Consider the following 27,905-nt stretch of genomic DNA (forward strand, 5'->3'; position numbering starts at 1 on the left):
AGCTCGTATCCTTCTGCGCATGTGTAGTGAGCTGTGTCCCCAAAGTACGTCCCGCCAGTGACGTTGCCGTTGAGCGGAGCGGACAGTCCTGGGCACTGTTTCCCTGAACAGGAAAATAGAAGAGTTTAACAACTGTAATTCCGTTTGTAAGTACGTCAACTATCAGTGGATTTCATAAGTATCATTATATCCATACGTAGAACATTGTTAATAACTGGGCAAAGTTATGTATAGTTCTTGGCCTTTAAGAAGAATGCCTTAAATGTGGTGTTTGATCCTAAAGAATAAAACTTGTACAGAAGCTGTACCAGCAGACGGGCAGATTTTCCACTCACTGTTACACGATGTCTGTGCTCCCGACCAGGTCCTGTCCGCCTGGCAGGAGCGGGTGGTACTGCCGCTCAGTTCGTACCCAGTGTTGCAGACGAAGGTGGTCCGGTCGCCGAAGAAGTTGTTTCCGCTCATCTGACCGTCGGATATGGGAGTCAGCGGAGGGCACTGCACTCCTGTAAACGGACATTATATGTGAAGCTGGAAACGGATGGATGCCAGACTTCATAAACAAACAAAAGTTGAACAATTCTTAGATTAATTACCCTGCCATATGTGTATTTTTTACAATAATTTACATACAAGACAAGTGGAGTTGATGACTTACTGTCACAGGTCGGTTGTGTCCCATCCCATTGCTGATTGGCTTGACAGGTTCTTGTATCGCTGCCGCTCAACTCGTAGCCAGGGTGGCATGTGAAGGAGGCCACGTCGCCATAGAAGTTTTTGCCTGTCACATTTCCGTTTGCCGGCGGCATCAGGACCGGACACTCTTTTCCTAGAACGGAAGAATTAACGAAGACAACAAATTCGTTTATCAGTGTTATAAGATAGGAATGCTATTTTGACACAATTGTAAACCAATATGTAATTCTATTAGTTGTTGCAAAGTTTGTACAATAACAGAATATGCGGTACAATACCGTATCACCATCCATGTGGACAGTTCCCACAGCTAGTGTACACAACAGTAACCACCTGTTAGTGTACTTACTCGTGCAGCTTGGCTGTAGACCAGTCCAAGTCTTGTCGGCCTGACAGGTACGTGTGACCACAGGTAAGGGGCCGGCCATCTGATAGCCGCTGTTGCAGTAGAAGATGACGGTATCACCATAGCCATTTTCGCCTGTCTTGTAGCCATTTGGAGGGGAGTCCAGCTCAGGACACTCGTTTTCTGTAATGAACAAAGACAATGCATCATTGTATTTGCGCTAACGTTTAGCCGTATGCTGAGAAAGCCAGGTCGGGGACCTTCAAAGACTTTCAAATAACTTCATATTGTTCGTTGGTTTTTACGTAGCAAGACCTAGGGCTATAGCTAAGTGCTAGTAGTCTATAGCAGGTATAAAAGACAACGCACCGGCGCATGTGGGCTGTGTGCCGCTCCAGAGTCCATCCTCCTGACAGGTCCTGTTGCTGCTGCCCGTCAGCGTGTAGCCTGTCCAGCAGCTGAACTGGACCGTATCGCCGTACTCGTGACCGCCCGACACCGAGCCGGACCTCGGCGGGTTCAGGGTGTTGCACTGGATCTCTGGAAAGGTGAGCAAGTAACATCAACTGTTGTATAAAAAATCTGAACGATACACCTGAAATGTGTTAAAACGAATGCTGTTATCCTTATCATTATTGTTGCTTAGCAATACATCTTCTTCATGAGCGCCGTTAGCATGGGTTGACTTTTGATGATCGGGTAGCATACTAGTATATCCGTGGCAAATAATTTCGCCAAAACACATGCCTAGACTGATGGAAAGGAGGCACATAAACCTACTTGAGCAGTACGGTTGGTTGCCGCTCCACTGCTGGCTGTCCTGACATGTACGTGTGGACGTGCCGATGATGTCATACCCTGTCTCACAGAAATACGTCACCTCCTGCCCGTACGTGTTTCCGCCGGTCACCGCGCCATGGTCGGGAGCGGTTACAGCCGGGCAGGTCTTCACTGGAACGACAAAATCAGCAGGAAAAGTCACCATTAACGCCTCAGAATATGTTTCCAACATGACAAAGACTTCAAACTTCACCTAAAGTTCGTTTGCAGGGTAGCTTTCAGACGTCTGTACTAACGTCGACCAACTTAGCACAGGTAGTTGAGCATAGATGTAGCTGTATAACCGAACAAACCGTACATTCACAGGTGGGATCTGGTGCGCTCCATGTCTTGGTGGCCATACAGCTCCGTGTGGGGTTCCCCACCAGCCTGTACCCCACCTCACACTCGTACGTCACCGTGTCTCCGAACAGGTTCCCTCCGGACACCTCTCCATGGGCGGGCGGCTGGGACACTGGGCACTGGGATCCTGGAAAACAGTAAACTGGTCATAGACTGGAAATACAGGCACTCTGGTAAACATTGTATATGTGATAAAAGTAGATATATATCTGTATTTGTATGTACCTTTTGATTTTGACAGTTCATACTGAATACCCTAGTCTAAACGTTGTTGAAATTATAGAATCTGGGTTACTCTGTACCTATTTTATATTACTTATAAGCTTTTATCATCTTACTACAGTCTTTACTCACGGACACAGGCGGGTTCTGTCCCGCTCCACGTCTGGTCGTTCTGACACGTCAGGGTGCTGCTGCCCACGATCTCGTACCCAGTGTTACACGTGAAGGTGACCTGGTCCATGAAGGCGGTGCCCCCGAACATCAGCCCGTTAGCGGGGATGTCAAGTGGCGGACAGTGCGCCTCTGCGGGGTGATAAAATAACGTATTGATGAGTCAAAACCAACAAGGTAGAACATCTTGCATCTTAGCTTCTATGATCATGATAACTTAGAACGCTAGTTTGCATAACTGGGCTTTCCATCTTTCATACAGCTTTTCTGATTGTCTCAACCTATCGGAATATAGCGCATACGTTACATACATGTATATATGAAATGCATTTAGTCTTACTGATGCAAACAGGCTGCGATCCGGTCCACTGCTGCGTCACCTGGCAGGTTCGGGAGGTACTGCCCTGCAGCAGGTACCCTGGGTTACAGGAGAAGGACACCGTGCAGCCCACGTCACAGCCGCTGAGCCCGTCCGTGTTGTATATAATGCTGCCGTACAGGGGCGCCTCCAGACAGGCGCACTGTTCCACTGTGGACAGCAATAGGTGTTCATGGTTGATTACACCAAACACGAACTATGTTTATTTCTCAGAAAATAACCTAATGTTATATGTTGAAAGTAAATGCGAATAAAATTCATCATGTGGGTCATCGAATTCTGTTTTCTCTGTAGTCTATCATCATTTGTTCCAATCATGAGAACTTGACATTTGATGCCGAATTGGTCCTTTGTAGTATTTGAGTGAATGAAGTTTGACGGTATGATGTGTGTACAACTCACAGACACAGTCCGGCTGGATCCCTGTCCAGGTCCCGTCCGACAGACACGTGCGTGAAAAGCTGCCTCTCAGCTCGTACCCAGGATGACAGAAGAAGGTGACGGAGCTGAGGTAGGAGGTGTCTCCGGAGGAGTCTCCGTTGGGAGGAGGCGGCAGCGGCGGGCATTCCACGGCTGGGGTGGGGGATGATGAGTGCATGAGTTTTTTTTTTAATCCGAAAAAGTACTGTCATTTCTAGAATTTCTGTCAGTGTAAGTCTATGACTATGCAACTTGAAGAAACCCCCAATTTTACCCCCCCCCCCAATATGGTAACACAATCTAGAGACTTTTAACCGGGAACGTATCCAAATGAGGAATTAGGTATCATATAGCGATAACGCCAACTGACGACGAACTTTTTCTTGCAATACATAACATAGGCTATACAGCGGTATATATACAGTATAAACGCTACCGCGACAAACCGTAGTTTTCAGCATTCTGCATTTTACATGGTGAACATGCATTATAAGTTCTTGGTTGTAATGTACCTGAACAGAAAGGCTGGGTGTGGCTCCAGGTGTTGTCGGTGTTGCAGGTGAGGGAGGTTGTTCCGTTCGGCTCGTTTCCAGGGTTACAGACGATGTTCATGACGTCTTCTGTATAGGTTCCACCGTACAGGACTCCATTTGGGTCGAAGGTCAGAGCGGGGCACTGTCCGCCTGGAAACATGCGTCAAATGTGTCATGTCTTATACACAGCAGTGTCAGCACATCGCATCTAGGTTTCCCATTTTTATTTTCGGAACTAAATTCTTAGGAACTCATTCATGCTGTTTAGGGAATTTCTTTCATTAGCTGGCTGACTTGTTTTCAATTTTCTTATGTCGGCATATTTTACAAAATGAATGGTCAATCCATTAAGAAGTCCATTGCAAAATCGACAAGTGTCTGTGCCACTCACGTGTGCAGTAAGGGCTGGAGCCTTCCCAATAGCCATTCTCGCCGCACGTCCTCATCTTGGCGCCGACCAGTTCATACCCCGGTTTGCAGGAGTACGTGGCCTTGGCGCCATATCCGGTGGCCGGGTGGGACACGTCTCCGTGGATGGGGGGATCCAGCGGAGGACAAACAACCTCTACAGGGGAGAGAATTCAGAAAAAGTGTCAATACCGTATCACAGTATTTCTACGCTATTTCCATGCACGCCCAATCGTTACGCAGAAACATGGCGTTTTTTGAAGACCTTTCTGGTCAGGATGTAATGACGGAAACGTTTATCATAATGGATTTGACGTTTATAGTGTTGATAGAATCGATGACTAACTGCGAAGCTTTCTCAATCATCGAAAGCTTGCTCAATCATCGTTTCTAAAACTACTTAGGGAAAAACTAGAACGCGTGTAAAATAAATCAACACTCAACTAGTTTCGCAACAGGATCCGGTGTAGCCCTTTGGGCATGCGCAGCTCGACCCTGTCCATGAGCCGCCGTTACGACAGGGTACCTCAGGAACACACTCCCGGACTTCAAACGTCGAGCCCGAGCATTTAGAGCCACCACAGGAGTTCTGCGTTTTCACCGTACGTGTGTAGAACTGTGTGCCTCTGGAAATAAATCAACAAACGCTCTGGATGGATTCGCTGTCGTAGCCATAAAGTATTTGCCAGACATTAAGTGTTACAGCGATTAAGAAGAAAGCCTTTGGCTTTTTTTCATGTGTTTGTGTCACTGCTCGTGTGTAAATTAGGAATTGGCAGCAAAACTGTTCAGTTTTATTTCTACTTACTTTGCACCACATGATGAGCTGCAGGAGCCGACAGGTTGAAAGTCATCCCAGGAACAGTCGACCCGTGTGCAGCTGCGGCGGCGGCGGCGGCGGCGCCACCCGTCCACTGACGACCCGAGCAGGAGCAGGGCCGCGAGCAGGGCCAGAGCGAGCCTCATCTTTGGAAATCCTATAACAGATTCTGTATCAGATATCGGAATGGTTCAAGGCAGCACTTTGCCTTTACAGTAGTGGTACTGTACTACGTCTACTGCAGTTGAACTTGACATTAATACACGTGAGAGAGCATGCTGTAGGTAGTCTAATTGAGTTTTCTACGGCATTATTAACTTTAAAAAAACGTCTAAGAGTAACTTAGAACTTACCTTTCTATATTAACTATTTCTCAAAACAAAAAGAGAGCAACAAGGGAGCGTGTGTTCACAACCCAGAGCCGGTGGCGATTGAAGATTTGCCCTGATTCACTCCTCCTTATCTGCCGATAACGGGCTCAGGCCAGGAAATCAGGTGACGTGATATTCGTCATACCGAGGGTCATACCGATAAGAAGTTTAGTAGTCAGCAGGAAGTAACAACAGCCACCAGTCCTGTTCTTTGTATTGACTCAGCCCCCCTTAGGAATAAGGGTGGGTCTTAAGGCGGGACTTGGTACCGTATATATTTCGGGTGTCTCAGAAACCAACTTCCTACACCGCAGGGCTAACCCTACTACAGTACCATACCGGCCTGTATCATCATTGTGTTAAAAGCCATTTGTAATCACCGCCACACCAGTGTCTAACGGATATCTCCTGATTATCACAAGACGCGACTGGATCGTCCTTTGTGGTCAACTGATCGAACTAACTGAGCAAGGTAAGCGAAATGTATGTGCTATTACGTGGTGTCGATCTCCCAGCTACCTGTATTTTAGTACAAATGATGAGAAAGTGGTAACAGAATGGGTTGCTTAGAAACGAATAACTTCTTTTTGAGCACTTGAAATCCAAAAGTCACCGCTAGGGCCACAATCTAAGCCGTGGTTGCTGGTTAGAAATGTAACCACATGCTGCAGATGATAAGACCGATCAGAGCAAAGTCTGTTCTGACACATTAGGGGTAAGTCTTCCTTGTTTGTCTGTAAGTATGACCAGGTGTGGAGGCAGGGAGATAGTCAAACATCACTGATACCTGGTGCTGATAACTCCTTGTTGTGTAGTTTTCCCAGCGATAGTAGTACGAATACGTGTGGAAAAGGGAGATAAGGGTGATCATATTACAAACATTTGTGATAACTTTCTGATAAACATTCCCATTTCACCAAAAAGGCTGATGAAAAACAACTAGTTTTAACAGTTGTTTTCCAACATTTCTTCAGATGCTTAAAGAAAACAGCATTTCCTTGCAAGACAGAAGTACGTACCCGGGCCAACTATTTTCAGGGCGCCTTGATCCCCTTGATTAGCAAAGAAAGAAAAATGTAAGAGTAAAAATCACAGCCAACAGATTACGCCTTTGGCAAACCTGACAATGAACAATAGGGTTTGAATTCCTTCACGGATTAAAACGTAACGTCATTACCGGTTGCGGAAACAAGGAAGTAATGACGTCACCCCCTGGACGTCATCCAAAGCCGCGTCAGTAACTTCCTTGTTGGCCTACTTGGAAAGGGCGGGAAGGGCGGGAAGGCTGGCCTTGAAACGTCACCATGCCTGACAGACTGAGGAGTAGTGTGTAGCTTTATTTGAGGCTGAAGAACTCCTTAAGGCGGACGCCAGTCATACAAGGAAGTATATACCATGTGGGCATTTATTCTTGGAAACCTGACTAATATAAGATTATTAGAGTCACACACACACACACATACACACACACACATACACACACACACACACACACACACACACACACACACACACACACACACACACACACACACACACAAAGCCGACTTTCGGGCGTGACCCCACATAACCCTGTTGGACACCCTGTGGCTATCAGACTCATTGGGTATGTTCGGGCCCCCACATATTCTTTTTAACTACGAGTTAGAATCAACCCAGGACCCGGGGACGCTCTCACCCAGTCGTGAAAACACAGAAATCAGGCAACCTGGAAAGTTCTGTGGTTTCAGAGCCCAGCCAGGAACAAACGCCCTAGAGGCACACGGCGCAAACGTTACCGTAGCATTGCTGAATGTGTAGCACAAACCTCTGAAACGGCATGACGTAGACAGGTGAATGATGTCATAGCCATAAAGGTCATAAAGTGCAACAAGTCAATTGTTCAAGGATTCCTTATACATATACTGTGTTCGTGGCAGAAACGATGGTGAGGTTAACGATTAACACATTTTATGCTGGGTTGCACGTAGTCCGCAGGACTTAGGTCATTCGCACAGGTGTAAAACAAGAACTCATGAGGGAGTCTTGTTGTAGACAGTTGTCAGTTGTGGCCTCATCACCTCTCTTTAAGCTCCCAGCCATTCCTACGTAGTGTTTAGGTTTCTAGTACAAGCAGACAGCCCCCCCCCCCCCAAAAAAAAAACTGGGTTACTATGAGTCAATGCTCTGTGAGCTGAATGAATTGCACCTTTCTGGGACTTTGATCGGAAATACAATCTCAACTACACGTACGCACATAACTGCACGTACTTTTGGTATGACGTTTTGCAAAACAGATGATGAACTTAAGATAGATTGCCCCAAATGTTTGGATAATGTACTCTCACAGCATTTGTTGTGATCTACCTCTGTTGTTGCACTGAATAACTTTAATGTTGCCGAAAGAACCTTCCCTCTTAACACCTGCTCAAAGAGGATAGCGCAATTAATACAAGCAGTGGTCCCGTACATTATAAGTGCTATACTGACGTAAGACACCATTAAAGTTATCACAATTTCATAGTTTCCGGTGCCTTGTTTGTTCTAGATGCGCCTCCACGTGTTCCTCCTGACCGTGGTCCTGTTCCTGTCGCTGACGGACGTGGAGGGCTGGAGACGCCGCCGACGCCGCAGGTGTCCCGTGGTGAACTGTCGATGGAGCGGGTGGTCGCTAGGCACATGTAGCGCCTCGTGCGGAGGGGGCACTGCTCCGTGTACCAGGTATACTCCCCCTACATCATCAGGGTCAAAAGTTAACTGAAGCTAAAACCTCAGGAAGCGGTAAAGTGTGGGCACGTGCCCTTAAGAACATCATAAATGCATATGAATACATTTTAAAAAGAGACATGAAAAAGTAAGTAAATTGTCTTATTAATTAAGAATCACGGCACATCAAGTAAAGAATAAATGGAAAGGACGGGATGATACAGTAAGCACCTTATCGCTGACACTCCCTTGCCTCCCCACAGAACGAAGTCTCCCCCCGCATCCTGTGGAGGTGCTGACTGCTCGGGATCAGCCTCCTCCCGGTGTGCTTGTACCGGACCGAACCCGTGTCAGAACGGCGGGCGGCCAGCCTCCTCAGGCTGCACCTGCGCCGCCGGCTTTACTGGGTCGTGCTGTCAAACAAGTGAGTTTGGGCTGTATCAATGCTTTTTTACATTGCCAATTCTATTAATCTTAGAAGTTAAATATGTATACAGATATCTTTGACACAACAAAAGTACAGCGACTTTCATAAGGTCTGCTACAAATATATATATATGATATATATATATGAACAAAAGTGTCTCACCGCAGATTGAGGATGAATTCTGATTTTTTTTCCTCAGGGATTTCTTGCCCCGCCATCTCTCCCCCAACTAACGGCGGGAACAGTGGCTGCAGGACTTTCGGATGTCGCATGACGTTTTCCTGTAACTCCGGGTATCAGCTGAGCGGTAACTCCGCCATCACGTGTCAGTCTAACGGACAGTGGAGCGGAGCCAGGCCGTCCTGCAGCCGTAAGTTTCACCTGTTCTCACTTGACGTGCGGCACGCTTGCGGCATTGCTGCGTTCGAAAACGCAGAGGTGCCGCAAGCAAACCTAGAGGTGCCGCAAGCAAACCTAGAGGTGCCGCAAGCAAGCGCGACGTTTTTTTAAAAAGTTTAAAAATAACGCAAGTGGCAAGATGCCGCAACAGTGCCACAACAGTGCCGCAACAGTGCCGCAACAGTGCCGCAACGGTGCCGCAACGGTGCCCCAACAATGTCGCCACCATGCCCCAAACAGTATCAAGGATATATTTTGCCTATTTTAGACCAAGAATCAAAAGTAAACATCATTTTATCACCGAAAAACTATTTTAGATGCATTTCTAATAATTTTACAGCGGTTTTCGATCCAGTTAAAACACTGCGAATTCCAGAAAACTTACCTTGTATCCGTATTCAGATTTAACTTAAAAATACATCTTTTGATTTATTTAATGGAAAGTAGGTCAGTATTTTATACTTGAAAACAAAAAATAAGTAACTGGTTTATCGATTAACCTACGGATGTAGAGATAAAGGTTATCGTACAACGTTCAAAAAGAAATTATTTATGTTGGATGATAACGAGTTTGCGTTTGCGTTATAACGTTACAAGCTAATCATTGCTGGTAGCCTGCCACCGATAAAATACAAAATTGCAGTCTTTCAGACCCATGGGCCATATTTTTCTCACTTTTTACAAATATGATAGACTTAGACATCAATAGGCTGGCAAGTCATCCGCCGACAATGAAAATACTCAGCGTCATACAAAAAAAGTATGAAATATCAAACATTTTCATTTTAGAAATTTGCAAAATTGGTGATTAAACATATAAACATACATAATTACACATAACGTTACATGGTGCAAAACGTACACATCGAGTGAAATCTGGTATATAGTTCGTGTCCGTTCATTTGGGTCATTTCCTTTACTGTAAAAGTCTTTCAAGGTTATTTATAGCATATGTACCATATAATTCATTATCATAAGGGAAATCTTTTCATTATAAATCTCATTTTGAGGCATTCTCATCATTTTACGGTGATTTTTCATAAATTGACAACGCTGCAATTGTCAATAACATGTTCATTTAGTCTAGAAACGCAACAGTGCCGCACGTCAGTGTGAGTGCAAGACAAAATCGGCGAAATTAACACAACAGTGCCGCAGTGAACGAACGCAGCAATGCCGCAAGCGTGCCGCACGTCAAGTGAGAGGGGGCCTTTACGTACGCGGGTGAATGGGCATTTATAAGGCAATGTAGTAGAATCGTTTGATATAGCTTTATCAAAAGAAAAGGATTATTACTGTTAACTTCCCTAGGTAGTAACTTCTTCTACTAGTTATTATACAGATTGTCATGAATTGACCGTTTGCAATTCCTAACGTTTTTACAAAACAACACTGAAAGTCATAGCTTTATTACATTCTAATGCGAGCAAATTCAAGTTGTCACCGCCGACATTAGAGTTCCCACATAACCATGGAAAGTACATTTGTCACTTAAACTGTTTCCTGGCAGGAGTCCAATGTCCCACCCTCAGTGCTCCATCTCACGGCACCATATCTGGCAGCTACTACTTCGGCGACAGAGTGACGTTTGGCTGCAGTTCCGGCTACAGCCTCCAGGGTAGCTCCACGCGCACGTGCCAGGCTGACAAGGCCTGGAGTGGCACCCAGCCTACATGCACACGTAAGCAACAATTCAGTTGTGTTTACGGCGTGAACATGCTGTACAGTCATGTGGTAAAATGTATCTTTTGAGACAGTACCTTTAGGGACCATACGATATTTATCGGGGGGGGGGGGGGGCTGGTGCATTCGAAGTCGGATCAAAAAAAATTTTGATGGCCCTCCCCCCCATCTCAAAAAAATCTAACGTGACCCTCCCCCTCCACCTCAAAAAAATCAACATGGCCCTCCCCCCCGACAGGCATAATCAAACGGGTAGAAAAACAACCGATAAAATAATCTTGATATAGACGTCAGGGCACAAGGGCGCCAGTGTTCTCGCCAGTGTTCTCGCCAGGATTTTTTCACAGCGTCGGGGCAGAGGTCCGGGGGCATGCTCCCCCGGGAAAATTTGGATTTTCAAACCCTCTAAAACAGAATTTCCTGCAATTTGAGAGGAAAATTATGCCCTTGAGATTGGATGCCGGTTGCCTTTTTTTACTCCCGTTTTTCAGTAATCGACGTCCGCCCTCCCCCCAAAATAACTATAAGCTCGGGGAATCAGCAGTCCGTGATCTGGCCCGGGTATTATTTGTCCAGTCATGTCTATATGAAAACTTTGGGTTTTTGATGCTTCCAAACAGGGCTCTAGCCAGAGAGTTCGTCAGCCCATGGAAAAATCCTGCCAATTTTTTTTCCGACATTGAATAAAGAATGCCTACCTCGTGCGATCGATGTTGCGCCCTCCCGCATCAAATGCTAGTAGTTTTTCCAGAGGATAAAATAACGGTGCCATCACACCTTGTGTTTTTTTTCTATTTTGCCCGATGATTTTACTAAAATTTATCATTTATCGAATCGGTCGGGTTTTACAAGGCCGCGCCGTCATTTTCCACGAGCGTGCGTTTGTTTCGTGCGACCTCAGGTAACCCCGTTTTCGGCGTGAAATCTTTGGCTCACCGCTGGATTTCTTTTTACATAGAGACCAAGAACGTTATACATTATACGAAGGACGGTGATCTGCTGCGTCTTTGGCAGTAATCAGTGCCGGTGTAGCCTTGAAGGAGTAGCCAGAAAAGACGTCCCAACGTGCTGGGCGCTGCGATCGACAGTCCGTCTGGGGAGGAGGGCGTGCCGCGCCATGTGCCACAGACGACAATGCCAGTGCACAGTCGACTCGATCGACGCTTGACAACAATATTGCGGCCCCTTTTCTGCCGCAAATTTTGTCCTTTTGAAACAAAAGAAATGTTATAAATAAAAAATAAAGTGTATAGTTTTGGATTCTTCACATATTTACCGCGCACCGCTTTTGTAACTTAAATATTTGGGGAAACTCAGCCGAGCCGAGTGCGTCTTTCCAGAAAAAAATAAGTCCGGAGACGGAATGACGTATGCCTGGCGGGAACGCTGGTCCAGGGCAGCGCCACTTTGGGGGACCTAGGGGGGCGAAGCCCCCGGAAGCTCTTGCATTTTAGGCTATTCAGAAGGCTTATTTTATCAGTTTCAGGGCCATGTCAAGATATCACAACAAAAAATAGTATAAACAATTCTTTCAAAAAAATTAACATGGCCCTCCCCCTATCTCAAAAAAAATTAACATGGCCCTCCCCCCACCTCAAAAAAATTAACATGGCCCTCCCCCCCTAACGCACCAGCCCTCCCCCCCTGATAAATATCGTACAGTCCCTTATGTCGACAAATTCCTTTCATGAGCGTTGTAAGCTATCAACCTTGTCGTCTATATGTGATTTAAGAACACGATTTTTGATGACTTGATAAGCGTCAGTACTGCTTAGTAGTATCTTCTTGAATGTATTTTCTTTGGATATTTGATGTGCCAGTATAACTTTCAACACGCCATATTCCATATCCACAGGAAAGAGCTGTCCCGCCCTGACCGCCCCAGCTAATGGTGGGATGCAGGGAACGAGCTTCCTTTACACCGACGTGGTGAGCTTCTCGTGCAACCCTGGGTACGAGCTGAGTGGGTCCCAGAGCAGGACGTGTCAGGCCGACCAAGTCTGGACAGGCTCTCAGCCAACATGCTCCCGTAAGTATCTTGGAAAAGTACCTTGCTGTATTTGTAGATTTTTCCGACCAGCGTAGTATCGATACATGCCGTAAATCAAGAAGATTATAGTAAGCGTAAACTAAATGTCAGTCCGGTTTCTTTACATGGTGTAGTGTTGAGAATTCTAAATTTTCCTCTGAAAAATATTTTGTTTCAAATCGGTCTCAGGAAAGCTCTGTCAGCAACTCTCATCTCCAGCAAACGGACAAGTCACCGGTGGACACGCCTATGGTGACGTCACGACCTTCTCCTGTGACACTGGGTACGAGCTGCAAGGTGACGTCACAAGGACCTGTCAGGCCAACCAACAGTGGAGCGGAGCTCAACCAACGTGCTCAAGTATGGTTGTCTCATTGGTCTCCATTTAGTAACCCCAATACAGTGTTTCTCCATTGGCTCAAGACGCAGTCGGAATGAAGCAAACCTTTCGGGTTATTCATCTTAGACGTTTCATGTAACTCTTTCATAAACCAACTATTCATTGTTGTAGATGTTGTACTTGTTTGTCAGGAAAGACCTGTCCCGTCCTGGACGCTCCACCTAACGGCGCGGTGCAGGGAGGCCACCTGTACGGTGATACGGCCACGTTCCGCTGTGACGCCGGGTACCAACTCAGCGGGACGGCCACTCTGACGTGTCAGGCCGCGCAGACCTGGAGCGATACATCTCCGGCATGCAACAGTCAGTCTTGTGTTACAATGTCTAAACCTCAACTCACTAACTGATAAAAAAACTCCAAGGACACGTTTCCATGACTAACTAACAAATCTTAGTCTGCTCTTTTGCCAAGATGAGGAATTCAAAAAGGGCTAAAGTAAATAGGATCGTCATGACATGGTTTGTAACTTTTTAGGATGTCTAAAGGAAGCTTTTTGTTACTCTGTAGTATGCTTATACCAGTCTTAATTGCCATAGGAAAGGCCTGCCCGCCTGCCCCCGCTCCGACCAACGGCCACGTGTCCGGCGGACATCTCTACGGCGACACGGCCACGTTCTCCTGCGACCCTGGGTACGAGCTGCAGGGGTCCGTCACCGCAGTGTGTCAGGCCGACCAGACATGGAGTCAGGCTCAACCGGACTGCCAAGGCAAGGGCGCAGAAATATTCAACCTATTCTGACACTTTGTCATACAATATACAATGGGGGACAAGAATTGTCGCTTTCAGTGTGCTTGTAACACAAAATGATCTGTTGGACTCTTTGGCCGTTAACCCTTCTCTTTCAGTTGTTTCCGAAGTTAAGAGCTTTGCTGATACCCATCCATGTGGCGGTGGATCCAAGCATTCGGGGCACAAAAACTGATTCAAACAGAAAATGAAATCATATTATGTTTTCCCAAATCCTCAGTGGTGACGTGCCCAGTCCTCCAGCCGCCGTCAAACGGACAGATGACCGGCGGGAACTCGTACGGGGAGAAGGTCACCTTCAGCTGTAACTCTGGGTACGAGCTGAGCGGCAGCCGTGAGCGGACGTGCCAGGCTAACAAACAGTGGAGCGGGTCGTCTGCAGTCTGTGACAGTAGGTTTATTTGGCGGGGTTTTATAAGGGCAAAAAAGTGCTACCAGATAAAAATAGATAGAATCTTTTCTGAAATGAGATTTGTGAAAATGTTATGTTTTTAATGATAGTTATAGGTTGTTTCACATAACGAACAATACGTTAACGTTGTATTATGAAAGCAGTTTAATACTGATAACCATCCGAATGTTTTATTCAGAGGTCCGATGCCCCACGTTGTCCGCACCGGCACACGGCTCCAGCACTGGCGCTACTTTCTTCGGAGACACTCTGAGCTTCGTGTGCGACACTGGGTACGAGCTGTACGGCAGCTCTGGCAGCGTCACGTGTCAGGCCGACCAGACGTGGTCTGTAGCAGCGCCATCTTGCAGAAGTATGTGGTGTTGTTATAAGCTAAGACTATATACTAAGTACTACTAGTAGCCTGTTGCTGACTGCTCTAGATGTACCGAACATTATTATACAGTTTTAGAATGAACATGGATTCAATTATTGAAAACCAAGAGATAGTACATATGTAGAGGGCAACTTCGTCCTATCTGGTCTGTCCTAAAACTAGCGATCTGAATTCGCATGTAAGCATCATTTTATCTGTCCATCGTTGAGTTGATTTCGAATGATCTGAATCTTCAGAAATAGTCTGCCCTGCCCTCTCCCCACCGCTGAACGGTCACGTGACGGGAGGTACCGAGTATGGAGACATGGCTGTGATGACGTGTGATGAAGGGTTCAGTCTGGTTGGTGACGTCACACGCACCTGTCAGGACAACAAGCAATGGTCGGGTACACAGCCAACATGTCAGAGTAAGAAATTATGAAATTATTAACCTGCGGGAAATCATTACCATAATATTGTCTTCATCTTCAAATTACATGGATCTGACCATAGTTTTACTGCAGACTTGTTCCTAATTTTTTGTCATGAGCTTTTATGACAAAGGTGACAAGATCATTTATCTTAGCAAGAAATGCGTGAGATTAGCGCAATGCGTAAACTATAATAACTATAAACTCACCTGTATCTTGTAAATATATTGACTGAATTGTCATTGATAAGACACTGTTTATTTTTCAATAGGAAAAAGCTGTCCGCAGCTGTCAGCTCCGGATAACGGCGGCGTATCGGGAGGAGTCCTGTTCGGAGACACGGCAACCTTCACGTGTGACCCTGGGTACGAGCTGGTGGGGTCCGCCACTCGGCTGTGCCAGGCTAACCAGCAGTGGAGCGGATCACAGGCGTCCTGCCAGAGTAAGAACTGTTGTACACTGTTTCGTGGACACGAGACATGTATATTGACATTCTGGAGGCTGTCATCTCTTTTAGAACAAAATATCAATTCTTAACCAACGTCTGATGGTGCTTTCAGCACCAAGGCCATGGCCTGCTTGTACAGATATGGTAACTCGGAGAAAACGGACGTTGAGAATATACGCGGACAAGAAAGTCACATGTTGTAAGAAAGATTTTGAGAATAAGATTTGATTGTTACCCCTGTATGCTCATCAAATACATTGTAGCATGCGTTGTAAAATGCCGGCGGTTGATGTTGTAGTTAAGAGGGAATTGTGCTATCCAATAAAAGGCTACATAACGCTTACTCCATGGGTTATTTTTACATTCTGATCGGTCCAATCTGACTGTCCGTACAGAGGTGCAGTGTCCGCCCCTGCCGCCCCTGTCTGACGGACAGATGACAGGAGGGTCTCTGTACGGGGACAAGGTCACCTTCAGCTGTGAGGACGGCTTCCAGCTGGCGGGCAGCTCGGAGAGGATCTGTCAGGCCGACCAGCAGTGGAGCGGGACTCAGCCTTCCTGTCAGAGTACGTCACAGTTCTTATAACGTTATATTTTTCTGGGTTTCCGTTACAATCAAAAGTTTGAAAATAGGTATTTGAAAAATTTCTTTGTTAAGTATAGCTTGAACTGATTTGACGTAATTTGTGCAAACATAATAAGTTACGGAATAATACTTACTATTACATAAATTGGCCATCTCCTTCGTGTTCCCAGGAAAGGAATGTCCACAGCTGAATTCTCCTGATCACGGGACTGTAACTGGCGGGAATCACTATGGTGACGTCGCTACCTTCTCGTGCGACTCTGGGTACGAGCTGAGCGGGGGCGGCAGTAGGACATGTCAGGCCGACCAGACCTGGAGCGGTACCGAACCCACCTGTACAGGTGAGAACGACTGGTCATGATGGCCAAATATTTCTGTATCAGGGTAACACCTATGTCACCTTTTTACTCCGGAATATATGTCAAAACTATTTGCGACACGTGAACCTTTGAACAATGCGACGATACAATCCTCTCCTTTCCTCTGTAGCGGTGACATGTCCCGATCTGGACGCGCCCCTGAACGGGAACAAAGTGGGCGGCAGCTCGTACGGCGACACCGTCACCTTCTCCTGCTCGGCTGGGTACCAGCTCACGGGAAGCTCTACACTAACATGTCAGCACAACCAACAGTGGAACGGCACACAATCCTCGTGTACAAGTAAGGGCTTCTTACCAGATTTAACACTTGCAGACATCTCAATATGTAACGATATGACCAGACACCAATCAAAACTTTGCTCAAGATTTGATCTAAAACACGTCTGTGGGCGAGCCCGGAGTGGCACATGTTGCCTGAAGTATCAAATTTTTAAAACAACAACAACAACAACGAAAACATCAGTTGAAAACGAAAGATGATTAAACTCATAATGAGTAGAATAAGCACATTGCTTGGTTGACAATCTCATCTAACAACAGCCGCAATGGATACATGTATCGTTATGATTCCCATCCAGGAAAGGAATGTCCGGTCCTGCCAGTGTTAGACCACGGTGTGTCAACAGGAGGACATCTGCATGGAGACATCATCACGTTCTCCTGTCTGCCTGGATTTCACCTCCAGGGGAACCAGACCAGGCTGTGCAGGGCCGACCAGACATGGAGTGGAACACAGCCCCGCTGTGAACGTAAGTGCCGGTGTAACGTTACATGGATGGCCAGGACCTGTCATGAACAGTGACACTGGTTTGTTAAATGTTTCATGACTAGAATTCAGAGATGATTCGGATTCTAACATATCATTTCTATAATATTTTGTGGTTAAGTTTTATGATTTAACTTGCACAGAACATCATCTGGCAAGGTTGTATAAAATGACAACAATAGCACGTAGCTTTTTGTAAGACACTATTTTGTGTTGTTCTGCTCAACAGGTGTTAGCTGCCCACCTCTCCCGCCACCTACTAACGGGTACATGACAGGTGGCGTCATGTATGAAGACGCCGTAAGTTTTACCTGTGATGAGGGATATGAGTTGATGGGGTCCCAGACTGCTGTCTGTCAAGCGGATATGACATGGAGTAGCACTACGCAAGCATGTCAGAGTAAGTATAAAGAACACAAGTACAAAGAAATCTAGACCGCAGGCTGTAAGATGACATATTCAAAACACTGTACTTGATTAACTTTACAGCACGGTAAACTATAACAGCTGCCATTTTGATTCGTTTTCACCTTGTGGATATCTTTCCTGTATTTCACAGAGAAGTCGTGCCCAGTTTTGGACGTGATTCCAGACGGCACTGTAGCTGGTGGCCACCTATACGGAGATACCACCACCTTCACCTGCTCAGCTGGTTATCAGCTGGTCGGTGACCATCACCGCACCTGCCAGGCTAACCAGACGTGGAGCGGCCTCCAGCCATTTTGCCAAAGTAAGTCTCAGGAAATCATACTGGCTGATTGTGGTCTATTGACTGACCAATGGGCAACGAACTTCGACGATGTAGTATTTGTCAACAACACCGTTTCCATACCTCAATAGATATCATGTGCACTAACCATTTATGCAAAAATCCAACTGGCATCAAAAGGTATGGATGTCTGTTCATTATGTTTGGATCTATATCCAACTGATGTTATCACGTCTTCTTTTTCCCCAAAGAGAGATGTTGCACCCCGCCCACTGTTGGAAACGGTGAGATTGATGGAGGTACGTGCTTCAACGATACCATCACCGTCAGCTGCGACGTTGGATACTCCATAGTTGGGAACAGCAAGCTTACGTGTACAGAAGATGGAGTTTGGGACAAAACTGCTCCAACCTGCAAGGGTAAGAATATAATAGTTTTTACTCATGAGTGCACCTTTATTCATCTTTAAAAAAAATAACATCGTCTCACTGCTGCGTATTTCGTACCTGAAGTCCAATACACCGGTTCTCGTATGGGTGCTGCTGCTTGGTTCAGTCAAGAGAATAGTAGCTAAAAGCTGAATTTTTAATCTGTTGCAAAATAACACTGTACCTTACAGAAATCTGCTGCGATGAGACACTCACCATTGCCAATGGAAGTGTTGTCCAGACCGGAGACGGAGGGTTTTGCTTTGGAAACATCGTCAGCTTCTCCTGTAATATCGGGCACCAATTGGTGGGAGACACCGCTGCAACATGTCAAGAGGACGGCACGTGGTCAACTGTGCCAGTCTGTGAGAGTAAGTAATATAAAGTACCTGTAGTCACCAAAATTAAACCCGACGCGAAAAAGTCTAGGATTGTAGGATTGTCAACTTTTGCCCGATTTTTTTTATAGTATTGAAACAAGGTGAACCCAACATTTATATCTCATCATTGTTCATTAACTATTCTAAATTGTTCCCATCAGGGGTTTGCTGTAGTGAGGTTGGTATAATCCGTAACGGCCAGTCCACTACCACGGAGTCGTGCTACAGCGATGTCGCAACCTTCTCCTGTGACCCCGGGTTCCAGCTGGTCTCCCGAGGTGATGTCGTCTGCGGTGCAGACGGGGCCTGGCTCGGACATGTGCCCTACTGTGAACGTAAGTACGGAAGGAAAGTTGTCATCCAATTTTAAATGACCAACATTCATGATGCCTGAAGTAGCAGCCTAAAGGTGCTAACTAATGAAGGTAGCTCAATAACGTATGTTTCAGCTGACAACCTGTGCAGCAAAGATGCCCTGGCAAACCCCGATGACGGCTACAAGGTTTGTTACTCGGCGGCGACGGGCGGAGAAGATAAGGAATTCTGCACCATGCACTGCAATCCACCAAAGGTAGGACTGCACAGCGAAACTTCGTCCAATAACAACGTCAATGATTGACATCATTAAATGGGTGGATATCCAGACAAATCTATCCAGACAAATAGACAAATATCCAGACAAATAGTCAGAATGCCATCTTTTCATAATTCATATAAAGTTGATACAAAAGTAAACATTTTGTAGTTTCGAATATTGTCCAACTGAAGATGTCCAGTGTGTTTACGTTTGTCCTTGACATTGACCTCTATCGCCGACAGTTGTACGGACTTGGCCGTGTGGTGACGTACCAGTGCGGAGACCACACCAGCTGGCTGTGGATGACACAAGTCTCCAATCTTCTCAAGCTTGTCTCGGTCTCAACATGCCAAGGTGAGTGCTTAGATACGTAAATACTATGTCAACTGTTTATATTATCATTGGTTTGTCTTTAGGCAAATGTCGATAATCAGGCTCACAGAGACACACTAGAAATACGAACTTTGACAAACGCACGATGGCAATCTTCAGGAGTAATGTTAACTGCTAAGGGTCACTGGGTAGATCTCTCAGTATTGCGCAATGCCACCTAAGCTGAGATGAAGAGATAGAATTTACGTTAAAACTTAAAACTTATTTGAACTCTGCAGTTACAAGTAATGTCCGATTGTTCCCCAACAGACCCATGGAACCCATTCGGTATGATACAGATAGGAGGACTAACCATCACCAGCACAACCTCACCCAACCTGCACCAGATCAGGCAGTACATCAGGAGCGAACTGTGGAGACAGGGGCTGTGTCTGCCGCCGTGCAGGGTAAGGACCTGGCCACTATTAGTGTAAAATTTAGCAAACAACATTCACTGAGTTTGTGATTTGGTCAATATACAGCACAGTAAAATCATACAGGAAGGAATTTCTAGATAACAATAAACATTTCGGGCTGTGCTTGCAGATCAGTGACATCTCTGTTGAAGCGGGAGTGAGGACCAGAAGGAGAAGGGACATCTCCCCACTCACTGTGATTGACATCACCATACAACTGTACATAGAAGACAACAGCCAGCTGTCCCTACAGACAAACACCCTCCCTGCAGATGTGGACGCACTTATCAGGTTTGTCAGAAAACATAAGATTCAGCATTAAGGAGACGCAACTGAAACATAAGTTGTGGGTGTCTATTTGTTGAAAAAGATGACAATAATTTGAGAAACTTTGTATGTCTGTAACTGTAAGTTTCTCCCCTACATGTATACAGGAAGTCTGCTCTTGATATCAAGACAGCTTTGTCATCTGGTACCTTCCTGGTGCCAGTTAACGGTGAAAACCTCACCATTGCTGACACGGGAGTCGCCATCTCGGACCCCATCGTAGGATGTCCTGTGGGCTTCCTGGAGAAGCATACTGACCCTGGATGTCGTGAGTTTTAGACATTCCTCTAAAACCAAATAAAGACATATTATTTGTAATGTATATTCATCGCAATTGTTCCTCTTTCTTATTTTCTTTCATGTTGTCTGCATCCGTTCTATGAGTATTTTTCTGCATGAATTAATAAAGGTCTTCATTCATTCATTAATGGCCAGTGCAAGTTCCTCTTAATCAGTTGCCCCATGTCTCCCCCAGTTGCCTGTCCTCCCGGGTCCTTCCATAACCCCATGTCCAAAGCCTGTGAGCCGTGCCCGGTGGGGACGTACCAGACCAACAGCTCCCAGACTTCCTGCACGTCCTGTCCAGAAGGCACCACCACATCGGCAGAGGGAACAAGTGACCCGGGGCAGTGCAAAGGTAGATTTATCAAGCCTTATAATATTGTCTGATTTTCATATAAACGATAATGATGTATTTCCATGCCACTTTCAAATCTGTGTACCAACTGGCGTTGATGTGAAGGCTGCAAGCTACGGGAAGAATTAAAATTTGTTTGTTGCCTGCAAAGCTAACGCATTCTGTGTAAATGTCTGTTATTTAGAATATTCAGACTGCAACTGTGGTCCGAACGCCTGTGTGCCTACATCCCAGGGGTGGAGGTGTCAATGTCCGACAGGTCACATCCAGCAAGACGATAAATGCGTTGGTAAGTTCAGCAGATAATTTGACTTACTTGAATAAGATTTTCACTGACAAAGTGCTTACATGTAGATCAAAGTTTTGGGATAAACATACGCATATGACTTAAATGTCTTTTCGTCAGTTCTTTTTTAATTTCTATTTTGAGACTTTTGTGTAACTTTTGCATGTTTTTTTTTCAGCCATCACAGAGTGCCCCATTGGTTCAACCATGTTCCGAGACACGTGCTACCTGGTGTCTAACACCACAGCCACCTACAGGGCTGCTGGTGAGTCCTGCAGACAGCATGGCGGACTGCTCGCTATGGTCAAGGACAAGGACACTCAGGTGGGCTACACTACTTTTCTCTCTCAGTTACCTCAGTTATCCTAGGTATATTGTGGTCAATAATGTCAATAGTATCTTCTAACCCATAACACTTATCATCTCACTTACTAGTGCAGTATCTGTTATCATGAGTGTAGTAAAACCTACTGCAATGTTGCATTAGTCTGAATTAAATATTTGTGTTCAGGACTTCATCATTCAGAACTACAGTGGGAAGGACATGTGGATTGGCCTGGATGACCGGCTGACTGAGGGGGAATTCCTTTGGGCTGATGGCTCCAGACTGGACAGCTTCACCTACTGGACATATGGTCAGTAAAGTAGCACTCGGTAGCCATTCCAGCAGTGGAGACTAACCATGGACATAGAGCCATGGACCATATCAATTCATATAAGGAACTTCATCCATTTCAATGCATCTACATTGACCAAATAGACATATCATATTAGTGTTCTCATCATTGTGCCTCTTGAAAATGATATACTTGTCCTCTTTGTCAGCCTCAGTCATTATTAGAAATACATTGATTTCTAGTTGACATGCGATTTGCTTAATGTATTCTAGTATAATGTATTCAAAATGTATATATGTAAATAAGATCTCTTTTTGTTTTCTAGGTGAGCCCAATGATGGAGGAGGCTCGCGGTCCCAGGACTGTGTGCACCTGTGGCTAGCAGCACAACTACGCTGGGATGACACCTCGTGTACTAGCAACAGATTCTACATTTGTCAGATCAGCAAACAAACATAGGGGCCCTAGCCTGTTTACATTATAATGGTGCATATTTGTTTAATGTAAATCTTGTTTGTCCAAGGGAAATACTGGTGCCAAGCGTAGTGTCGGTCTTTGCGTGTGATGAATTCGAGAGCTCGTCTCTTAGATCAAGAAAAAAATCTCACCTACCATTTGGGGGCTTTCTATAATAATGTATGTTATTGGGAAAATATACGGCTATCCTACGAGCATCTTCCTTTTCCAAATAAAAAGGCATGTAAGTTAATTCACTGAGATCCATGTACCTTTGTCATGACTTATTGTTTACAGATACAGATACACTCGTTTTTGACTTAAATTTGCATGTAACTGTCTGATCTACAAATGAACGTGTATAAGGTTGCAGCTGACAGAGGGTGCACGTATCGTGTGTTGTCTGGGTAATTCGATATGTAGCTAACGTTATCATCTAGTAATTTATTAATCCCAACTCTAGAGCAATAAATAATCATGACCTCGCTACTTCAGTTGTTGGAAAAAATAAACACCAAACAGCTGTATTTGTTGATCTGACCTACTACTCCCTGGAAAGGAGAGACAGTGCCCCTGAACAGACGTCAATCCATTTAGACAGAAGATTACCCATTTATTACCTTTGCCAGAATGGCTAAGGTTATGTTTTAGGCTTGTGAGTCTGTGTGTGTGTGTGTCTGTCTGTCTGTTAACAGCATAACTCAAGAAGTCTTGGATGGATCCCAATAATATTTGGTAGGTGGGTAGGGGTCGGGAAAACGAAGGTCAAGTTCGATAATGGGCCCCCTAGCGGCTTGCTAAGATACTGCAGCAGAAACTCAAGTTTTGATATCTCCTGTTCATACATGCTGTGATCATAATTTTTGAGCGGTAGATAGCCCTCGAGGCAGAGAGTAAGTGCTGTGAGTTTGGGCCCCCTAGCGGCTTTTATGGAACTGCAGGCGCCGGTTTCCTTTCAAACTTTGGACGAGAATAACTCTGCAACGTGTTGACGGATCGTCATGATTTTTGGTATGTGGATAGAATGAGTGATGACTTACATAATGGTATACTAATTATGCAAATCAACAGCTAATTTGCATAATTAATGAGGAAAATTTATCAATCCACGGCATTCCATGATAGGACTTTAAAACTTGTCACATATGTAGCTGGGAAGGAGAGAAATGTCGATAGATATCAATTACGCAAATGATGACCTCATTTGCATAATTAATGAGAAAATATAAAAATGTTGACGGATCATCATGTTTTTTGGTATGTAGGTAGCGTAAGTGAAGGCCTACATAATGATATACCAATTATGCAAATCAACAGCTAATTTGCATAATTAATGAGGATATTTTATAAATTCACTACATTCCATATTAGGACTTTAAAAGTTGTCACATATGTAGATGAGAAAGAGAGAAATGTCAATACATATTCATCATGCAAATGATGATCTCATTTGCATAATTAATGAGAAAATATGAACGTGTTGAAGGATCGTCATGATTTTTGGCATGTAGATAGCCTAAGTGAAGACTTATATAATGTGATACTTATTATGCAAATTAACAGCTTATTTGCATAATTGACGAGGAAAAGTTCATAAATCCACTGCATTCCATTATAGTACTTTCATCAAAGTTGTCACATATGTAACTGAGAAAGAGGGAAGAGAGTAAGAGGTGTATTTAAAGACTTTGAAAGAGAATAAGTCAAGAATGGATCAAAGGAAATCATCATGATTTTTGGTATGCTGATAGCTTAAGTAAGGCTTGATACAACTTGATATCAATTAATTGTAACTTGGGATCCAATTTGCATAATCAATGTCAAAATTTTATAAACCAACTCCAAGCATATAATTATAAAGGAAATGAAATGAGTAATGCATTTATCCACAGACATCATTCTACATAACAAACCTGGTTTATTTGGCAAAGGTATGTGTTCGTGGAACTCGTAGTTATCTATGTAAATGACTCTTTCGTTTGCATAAATAAGATATCATTATGTAATCATCATGTAAGGTACCTGTATCCCAAAAATTATAAATATCTACCAATCCCCGCACGAGTTATTCTCCTAAGTTACGAACAAAAAGGCCCACTGCAGTTCAAAACAAGCCACCAGGGGGCCCAAACTTGCACGACTTCCTCTCTGCCCAAAGACGTATCCACTACTAAACAATCGAGAACCTGGCACTTGAGGAAAATTTTACCAACTTAAGACCTCCACTGCAGTACCATAACTCGCCGCTAGGAGGCCTATTATCGAACTCGACCTTTATTACCCCAACCCCCACATTACTACCAAAACTCATGCAAAACGATCCACAACGTCTCGAGTTAACGTCTCAACGCAAACACACACGCAAACACACTTACCCCGCTGCAGTGCCGAAGGAAAGCGTCAGGAGGCCCTTTATCGAACTCGACCTTAATTTTCCCAACTCCACATAACTACCGAAAATCATGCAAAACAATCCAAAACGTCTCGAGTTATCTTGTACGCAAACACACACACAAACATAATCGCCTCGCTGCAGTGCCGTCGGAAAGTGCCAGGTGAACTATTTTCGAAAAGGACCTTCGTTTCTGTAACTGCTTCTCAAATACCAAATATCATGAATGTCCATCTACAACTACTCTAGTTATATGCTGTTGACCTACATATAGAGACACGATACACAAAACACAACCTTGCCATTTTGGCGAAGGTAAATATCTCGTCGCACACACTGAGTGAAGTGAGGAAAGTCGTGCAGCTGAGTGCCTTTCTTAAAGGCACAAAAACGGTGACACGCGACCCTTAAGAAATCATGGTTCATCATTTGGTGAAGGTATGAGGTCGTGGATCCCCAGCTGTGCACGTATGCCCAAAAGCTACATTGGATTCTACACTATGCTACGCAGCAGTTACGAATTTGTCACTACCACGTGCACTACGAATTTGTCACTAACACTAACAAGTTTTACCCCAGTTCCAATAACACAGTACTACAGTCAGTCAGTAGAAAAAACTTACATGTGGACGCATAATCAGTCACAATTATTTATTAATTCTTGTGAGCCCAAACTTCTCATAGCAGTAACATAAAGACACAACGTAGGAAAGTCATCCATTTACAAAACAAAGACTGAACAAAGTTACGCTGGTGACATCATTGGCTCAAGTAAAATTACTCTAGAAATCAAATATTCTAACACCAAACCCAAAAAAAACTTGATAAATGCGCAAGGAAGTTTCGTCACACGAGAAGCATGCCCTTTAGGTTTGTTTGTTGATCTGGCAGATGTAGAGCCTGCTGTCTGTGCACGAGGCATCATCCCAGCGCTGCTGTGCTGCGGACCAGAGATGTACACAGTCCTGAGATGCCGTGCCTCCATCGTTGGGCTCCCCTGGAATACAAAGACACGTCTGTTTAATTCAAGTGCATGTCGGAAACTGTGTCGATAAAGTGTACGGCACCTATGTAAGACAGATCTAAAAATGGATTTAACAAAATATTGATTCAGAGAAGAATGCTTCTATACTGACCATATGTCCAGTAGGTGAAGCTGTCTAGTCTGGAACCATCAGCCCAGAGGAATTCCCCCTCCGTCAAGGTGTCATCTAGTCCAATCCACATATCCTTTCCACCATAGGTCTCAATGATGAAGTCCTTAATAGAACAGGATTACTCCACGTGAGGAATGGATCTCCATACTATACATTACTCCATATATGGGTATTGCAACTAGTGTTATACTAGCACACACGAGCTTTCGCTAATAAAAACATAATGCTTAAACAGTCTAAACTTGATGTAGCTGGGTTACCTGAGTGTCCTTGTCCTTGACCATAGCGAGCAGTCCGCCATGCTGTCTGCAGGACTCACCAGCAGCCCTGTAGGTGGCCGTGGTGTTAGACACCAGGTAGCACGTGTCTCGGAACATGGTTGAACCAACCGGGCACTCTGTGATGGCTGACAAAAACTTTCGAAAATTACGAAAATGTTTCTAGGTTAACTCTAGTTAATATTATATATATAAAGAAGCAGAAGAGTCTCTTACCAACGCACTTGTCGTCTTGTTGGGTATAACCTGTCGGACATTGACACATCCAACCCTTTGATGTCGGCACACAGGCGTTTAGACCACAGTTGCAGTCTGAATATTCTAGAGAAACAATACGCAATGGATGTTGTTATTGGCTTAGATAACTTTGTTGACAACAAAGAGATTGTAAATGTTTTAATTGTTATTTCAATGTCATATTGCAGCACCATTTGCTTCATTGGACAGCCTTACATAAAGCCTTTTGCGGCAGGATTTCACAAACCTACCTTTACACTGGCTCGGGTCACTTGTTCCCTCTGCCGATGTGGTGGTGCCTTCTGGACAGGACGTGCAGGAAGTCTGGGAGCTGTTGGTCTGGTACGTCCCCACCGGGCACGGCTCACAGGCTTTGGACATGGGGTTATGGAAGGACCCGGGAGGACAGGCAACTAGGGGAGAGACGGGGCAACTGATGAAGACGTTTGTAGTGCACTAAATAAACGCACGAGTAAACGGTTGCAACTGACAAGTAGATAGAGCACTTGTGGGACCCTTTTACAGTATTGTGCATCATTACAGTGGTAAAGAAAAAATAATGCAATTTGAAAAAGAAATGTTCAAATGGACTCACCACAGCCAGGGCCAGACTGTTGTTGAAAGAACCCGGTTGGGCATCCTACAAAGGGGTCCGAGATGGCAATGCCTTCGGTCACAACCGTGAGATTTTCGCCGTTGATTGGAATGACAAAGGTACCGATAACTGTCTTGATATCAAGGGCAGCTTTCCTGTATAGAGCAAAACATGTACAGACACCCTAGCCTCTTTAACTTTCTACAGGTGATTGAACAGCGCATGAACAATGTAACATCTTTTTTTATATTCTTCATTTCTGCCGCGTTTTCACCCATCCGAGTAAGACCTTTGAGTTGAGCTCACATAGATATACAAAATGTTTCCAGTCACGTATACTTGCTGCGTGGGTTCTACATCAAGTGCATTCCCGTGTCTTACCTTTCAATTGTACAAGACCAGGTGGCACACAATATCATTTCAATAAAAGTTATTAAAACAAATGTAGATCAAAGTCAATACCGAAACGCGTTTGGCCATTTACTTATGGTAAATTGTTTTCTTCTCTTTTTACTAATATACAGTGGAATCTAGTACTTTGCAACATCCATATCTGCAGGGAGGGCGTTTGTTTGTAGGGACAGCTGGCTGTTGTCTTCAATATAGAGTTGTATGGTGATGTCAATCACAGTGAGGGGGGAGATGTCTCTTCTCCTTCTGGTCCTCACTCCCTCTTCAACAGAGATCTCACTAATCTGCATGCACAGTCAAATACGTTTATTGTCATTTGGAAATTCCTTCATG

At 44.7% G+C, this 27,905-nt stretch overlaps 3 protein-coding genes across 4 annotated transcripts in view; 2 read left to right on the plus strand and 1 right to left on the minus strand.

The window, feature by feature from the left end:
• Positions 1–5,673, minus strand: part of LOC118428773 (sushi, von Willebrand factor type A, EGF and pentraxin domain-containing protein 1-like) — a 12,968-nt gene extending 7,295 nt beyond the window's left edge. The window contains exons 1-15 of the mRNA XM_035838969.1: positions 5,531–5,673; positions 5,166–5,334; positions 4,802–4,983; positions 4,341–4,514; positions 3,929–4,099; positions 3,399–3,569; positions 2,958–3,146; positions 2,579–2,749; positions 2,181–2,351; positions 1,823–1,993; positions 1,412–1,582; positions 1,046–1,225; positions 659–829; positions 336–506; positions 2–103 (exon numbers count right to left, since the gene is read on the minus strand). Of these exons, the coding sequence (XP_035694862.1) occupies positions 2–103; positions 336–506; positions 659–829; positions 1,046–1,225; positions 1,412–1,582; positions 1,823–1,993; positions 2,181–2,351; positions 2,579–2,749; positions 2,958–3,146; positions 3,399–3,569; positions 3,929–4,099; positions 4,341–4,514; positions 4,802–4,983; positions 5,166–5,323 (2,353 nt within the window). The 5' untranslated portion in view covers positions 5,324–5,334; positions 5,531–5,673. The remainder of the gene's footprint in view (position 1; positions 104–335; positions 507–658; positions 830–1,045; positions 1,226–1,411; positions 1,583–1,822; positions 1,994–2,180; positions 2,352–2,578; positions 2,750–2,957; positions 3,147–3,398; positions 3,570–3,928; positions 4,100–4,340; positions 4,515–4,801; positions 4,984–5,165; positions 5,335–5,530) is intronic.
• Positions 5,674–5,811: 138 nt separating this feature from the next.
• On the plus strand, positions 5,812–15,669 carry LOC118415014 (CUB and sushi domain-containing protein 3-like). 2 transcript variants are annotated; one of them, XM_035819395.1, is made up of 13 exons: positions 5,812–6,031; positions 8,076–8,248; positions 8,497–8,657; positions 8,860–9,030; positions 10,570–10,740; positions 12,598–12,771; positions 12,961–13,131; positions 13,303–13,473; positions 13,708–13,878; positions 14,140–14,310; positions 14,510–14,683; positions 14,944–15,114; positions 15,389–15,669. In XM_035819395.1, exons 2-13 carry the CDS (start codon positions 8,076–8,078, stop codon positions 15,652–15,654), a joined length of 2,145 nt encoding a protein of 714 aa, XP_035675288.1. In that variant the 5' UTR covers positions 5,812–6,031; the 3' UTR covers positions 15,655–15,669. The 2 variants fall into 2 exon arrangements, with proteins under 2 accessions (XP_035675288.1, XP_035675281.1); XM_035819388.1 differs by having other exon boundaries at positions 5,812–6,020.
• Positions 15,670–15,935: 266 nt separating this feature from the next.
• LOC118428780 (sushi, von Willebrand factor type A, EGF and pentraxin domain-containing protein 1-like) lies at positions 15,936–22,544 on the plus strand. The gene is made up of 19 exons (XM_035838981.1): positions 15,936–16,131; positions 16,322–16,492; positions 16,641–16,811; positions 17,110–17,280; positions 17,527–17,697; positions 17,857–18,027; positions 18,258–18,425; positions 18,626–18,805; positions 18,976–19,149; positions 19,264–19,385; positions 19,634–19,745; positions 20,034–20,170; positions 20,310–20,470; positions 20,614–20,774; positions 20,982–21,143; positions 21,295–21,432; positions 21,608–21,753; positions 21,941–22,064; positions 22,372–22,544. Exons 1-19 carry the CDS (start codon positions 16,002–16,004, stop codon positions 22,503–22,505), a joined length of 2,904 nt encoding a protein of 967 aa, XP_035694874.1. The 5' UTR covers positions 15,936–16,001; the 3' UTR covers positions 22,506–22,544.
• Positions 22,545–27,905: the final 5,361 nt, after the last annotated feature.

This window comes from Branchiostoma floridae, chromosome 1, assembly GCF_000003815.2.
Source record: "Branchiostoma floridae strain S238N-H82 chromosome 1, Bfl_VNyyK, whole genome shotgun sequence".
NCBI lineage: Eukaryota > Metazoa > Chordata > Leptocardii > Amphioxiformes > Branchiostomatidae > Branchiostoma > Branchiostoma floridae.

What these genes read in the sequence shown, in the direction of transcription:
- LOC118415014 (XM_035819395.1), top strand. Translation starts at nt 8,076, where the DNA reads ATGCGCCTCCACGTGTTCCTCCTGACCGTGGTCCTGTTCCTGTCGCTG. An exon ending in GTCGTCTGCAGTCTGTGACA is followed by an intron (nt 14,311 to 14,509) that starts GTAGGTTTATTT and finishes TGTTTTATTCAG; the next exon opens with AGGTCCGATGCCCCACGTTG. An exon ending in TACACAGCCAACATGTCAGA is followed by an intron (nt 15,115 to 15,388) that starts GTAAGAAATTAT and finishes ATTTTTCAATAG; the next exon opens with GAAAAAGCTGTCCGCAGCTG.
- LOC118428780 (XM_035838981.1), top strand. Translation starts at nt 16,002, where the DNA reads ATGACAGGAGGGTCTCTGTACGGGGACAAGGTCACCTTCAGCTGTGAG. An exon ending in GATGTGGACGCACTTATCAG is followed by an intron (nt 20,471 to 20,613) that starts GTTTGTCAGAAA and finishes ACATGTATACAG; the next exon opens with GAAGTCTGCTCTTGATATCA. An exon ending in GCAAGACGATAAATGCGTTG is followed by an intron (nt 21,433 to 21,607) that starts GTAAGTTCAGCA and finishes TTTTTTTTTCAG; the next exon opens with CCATCACAGAGTGCCCCATT.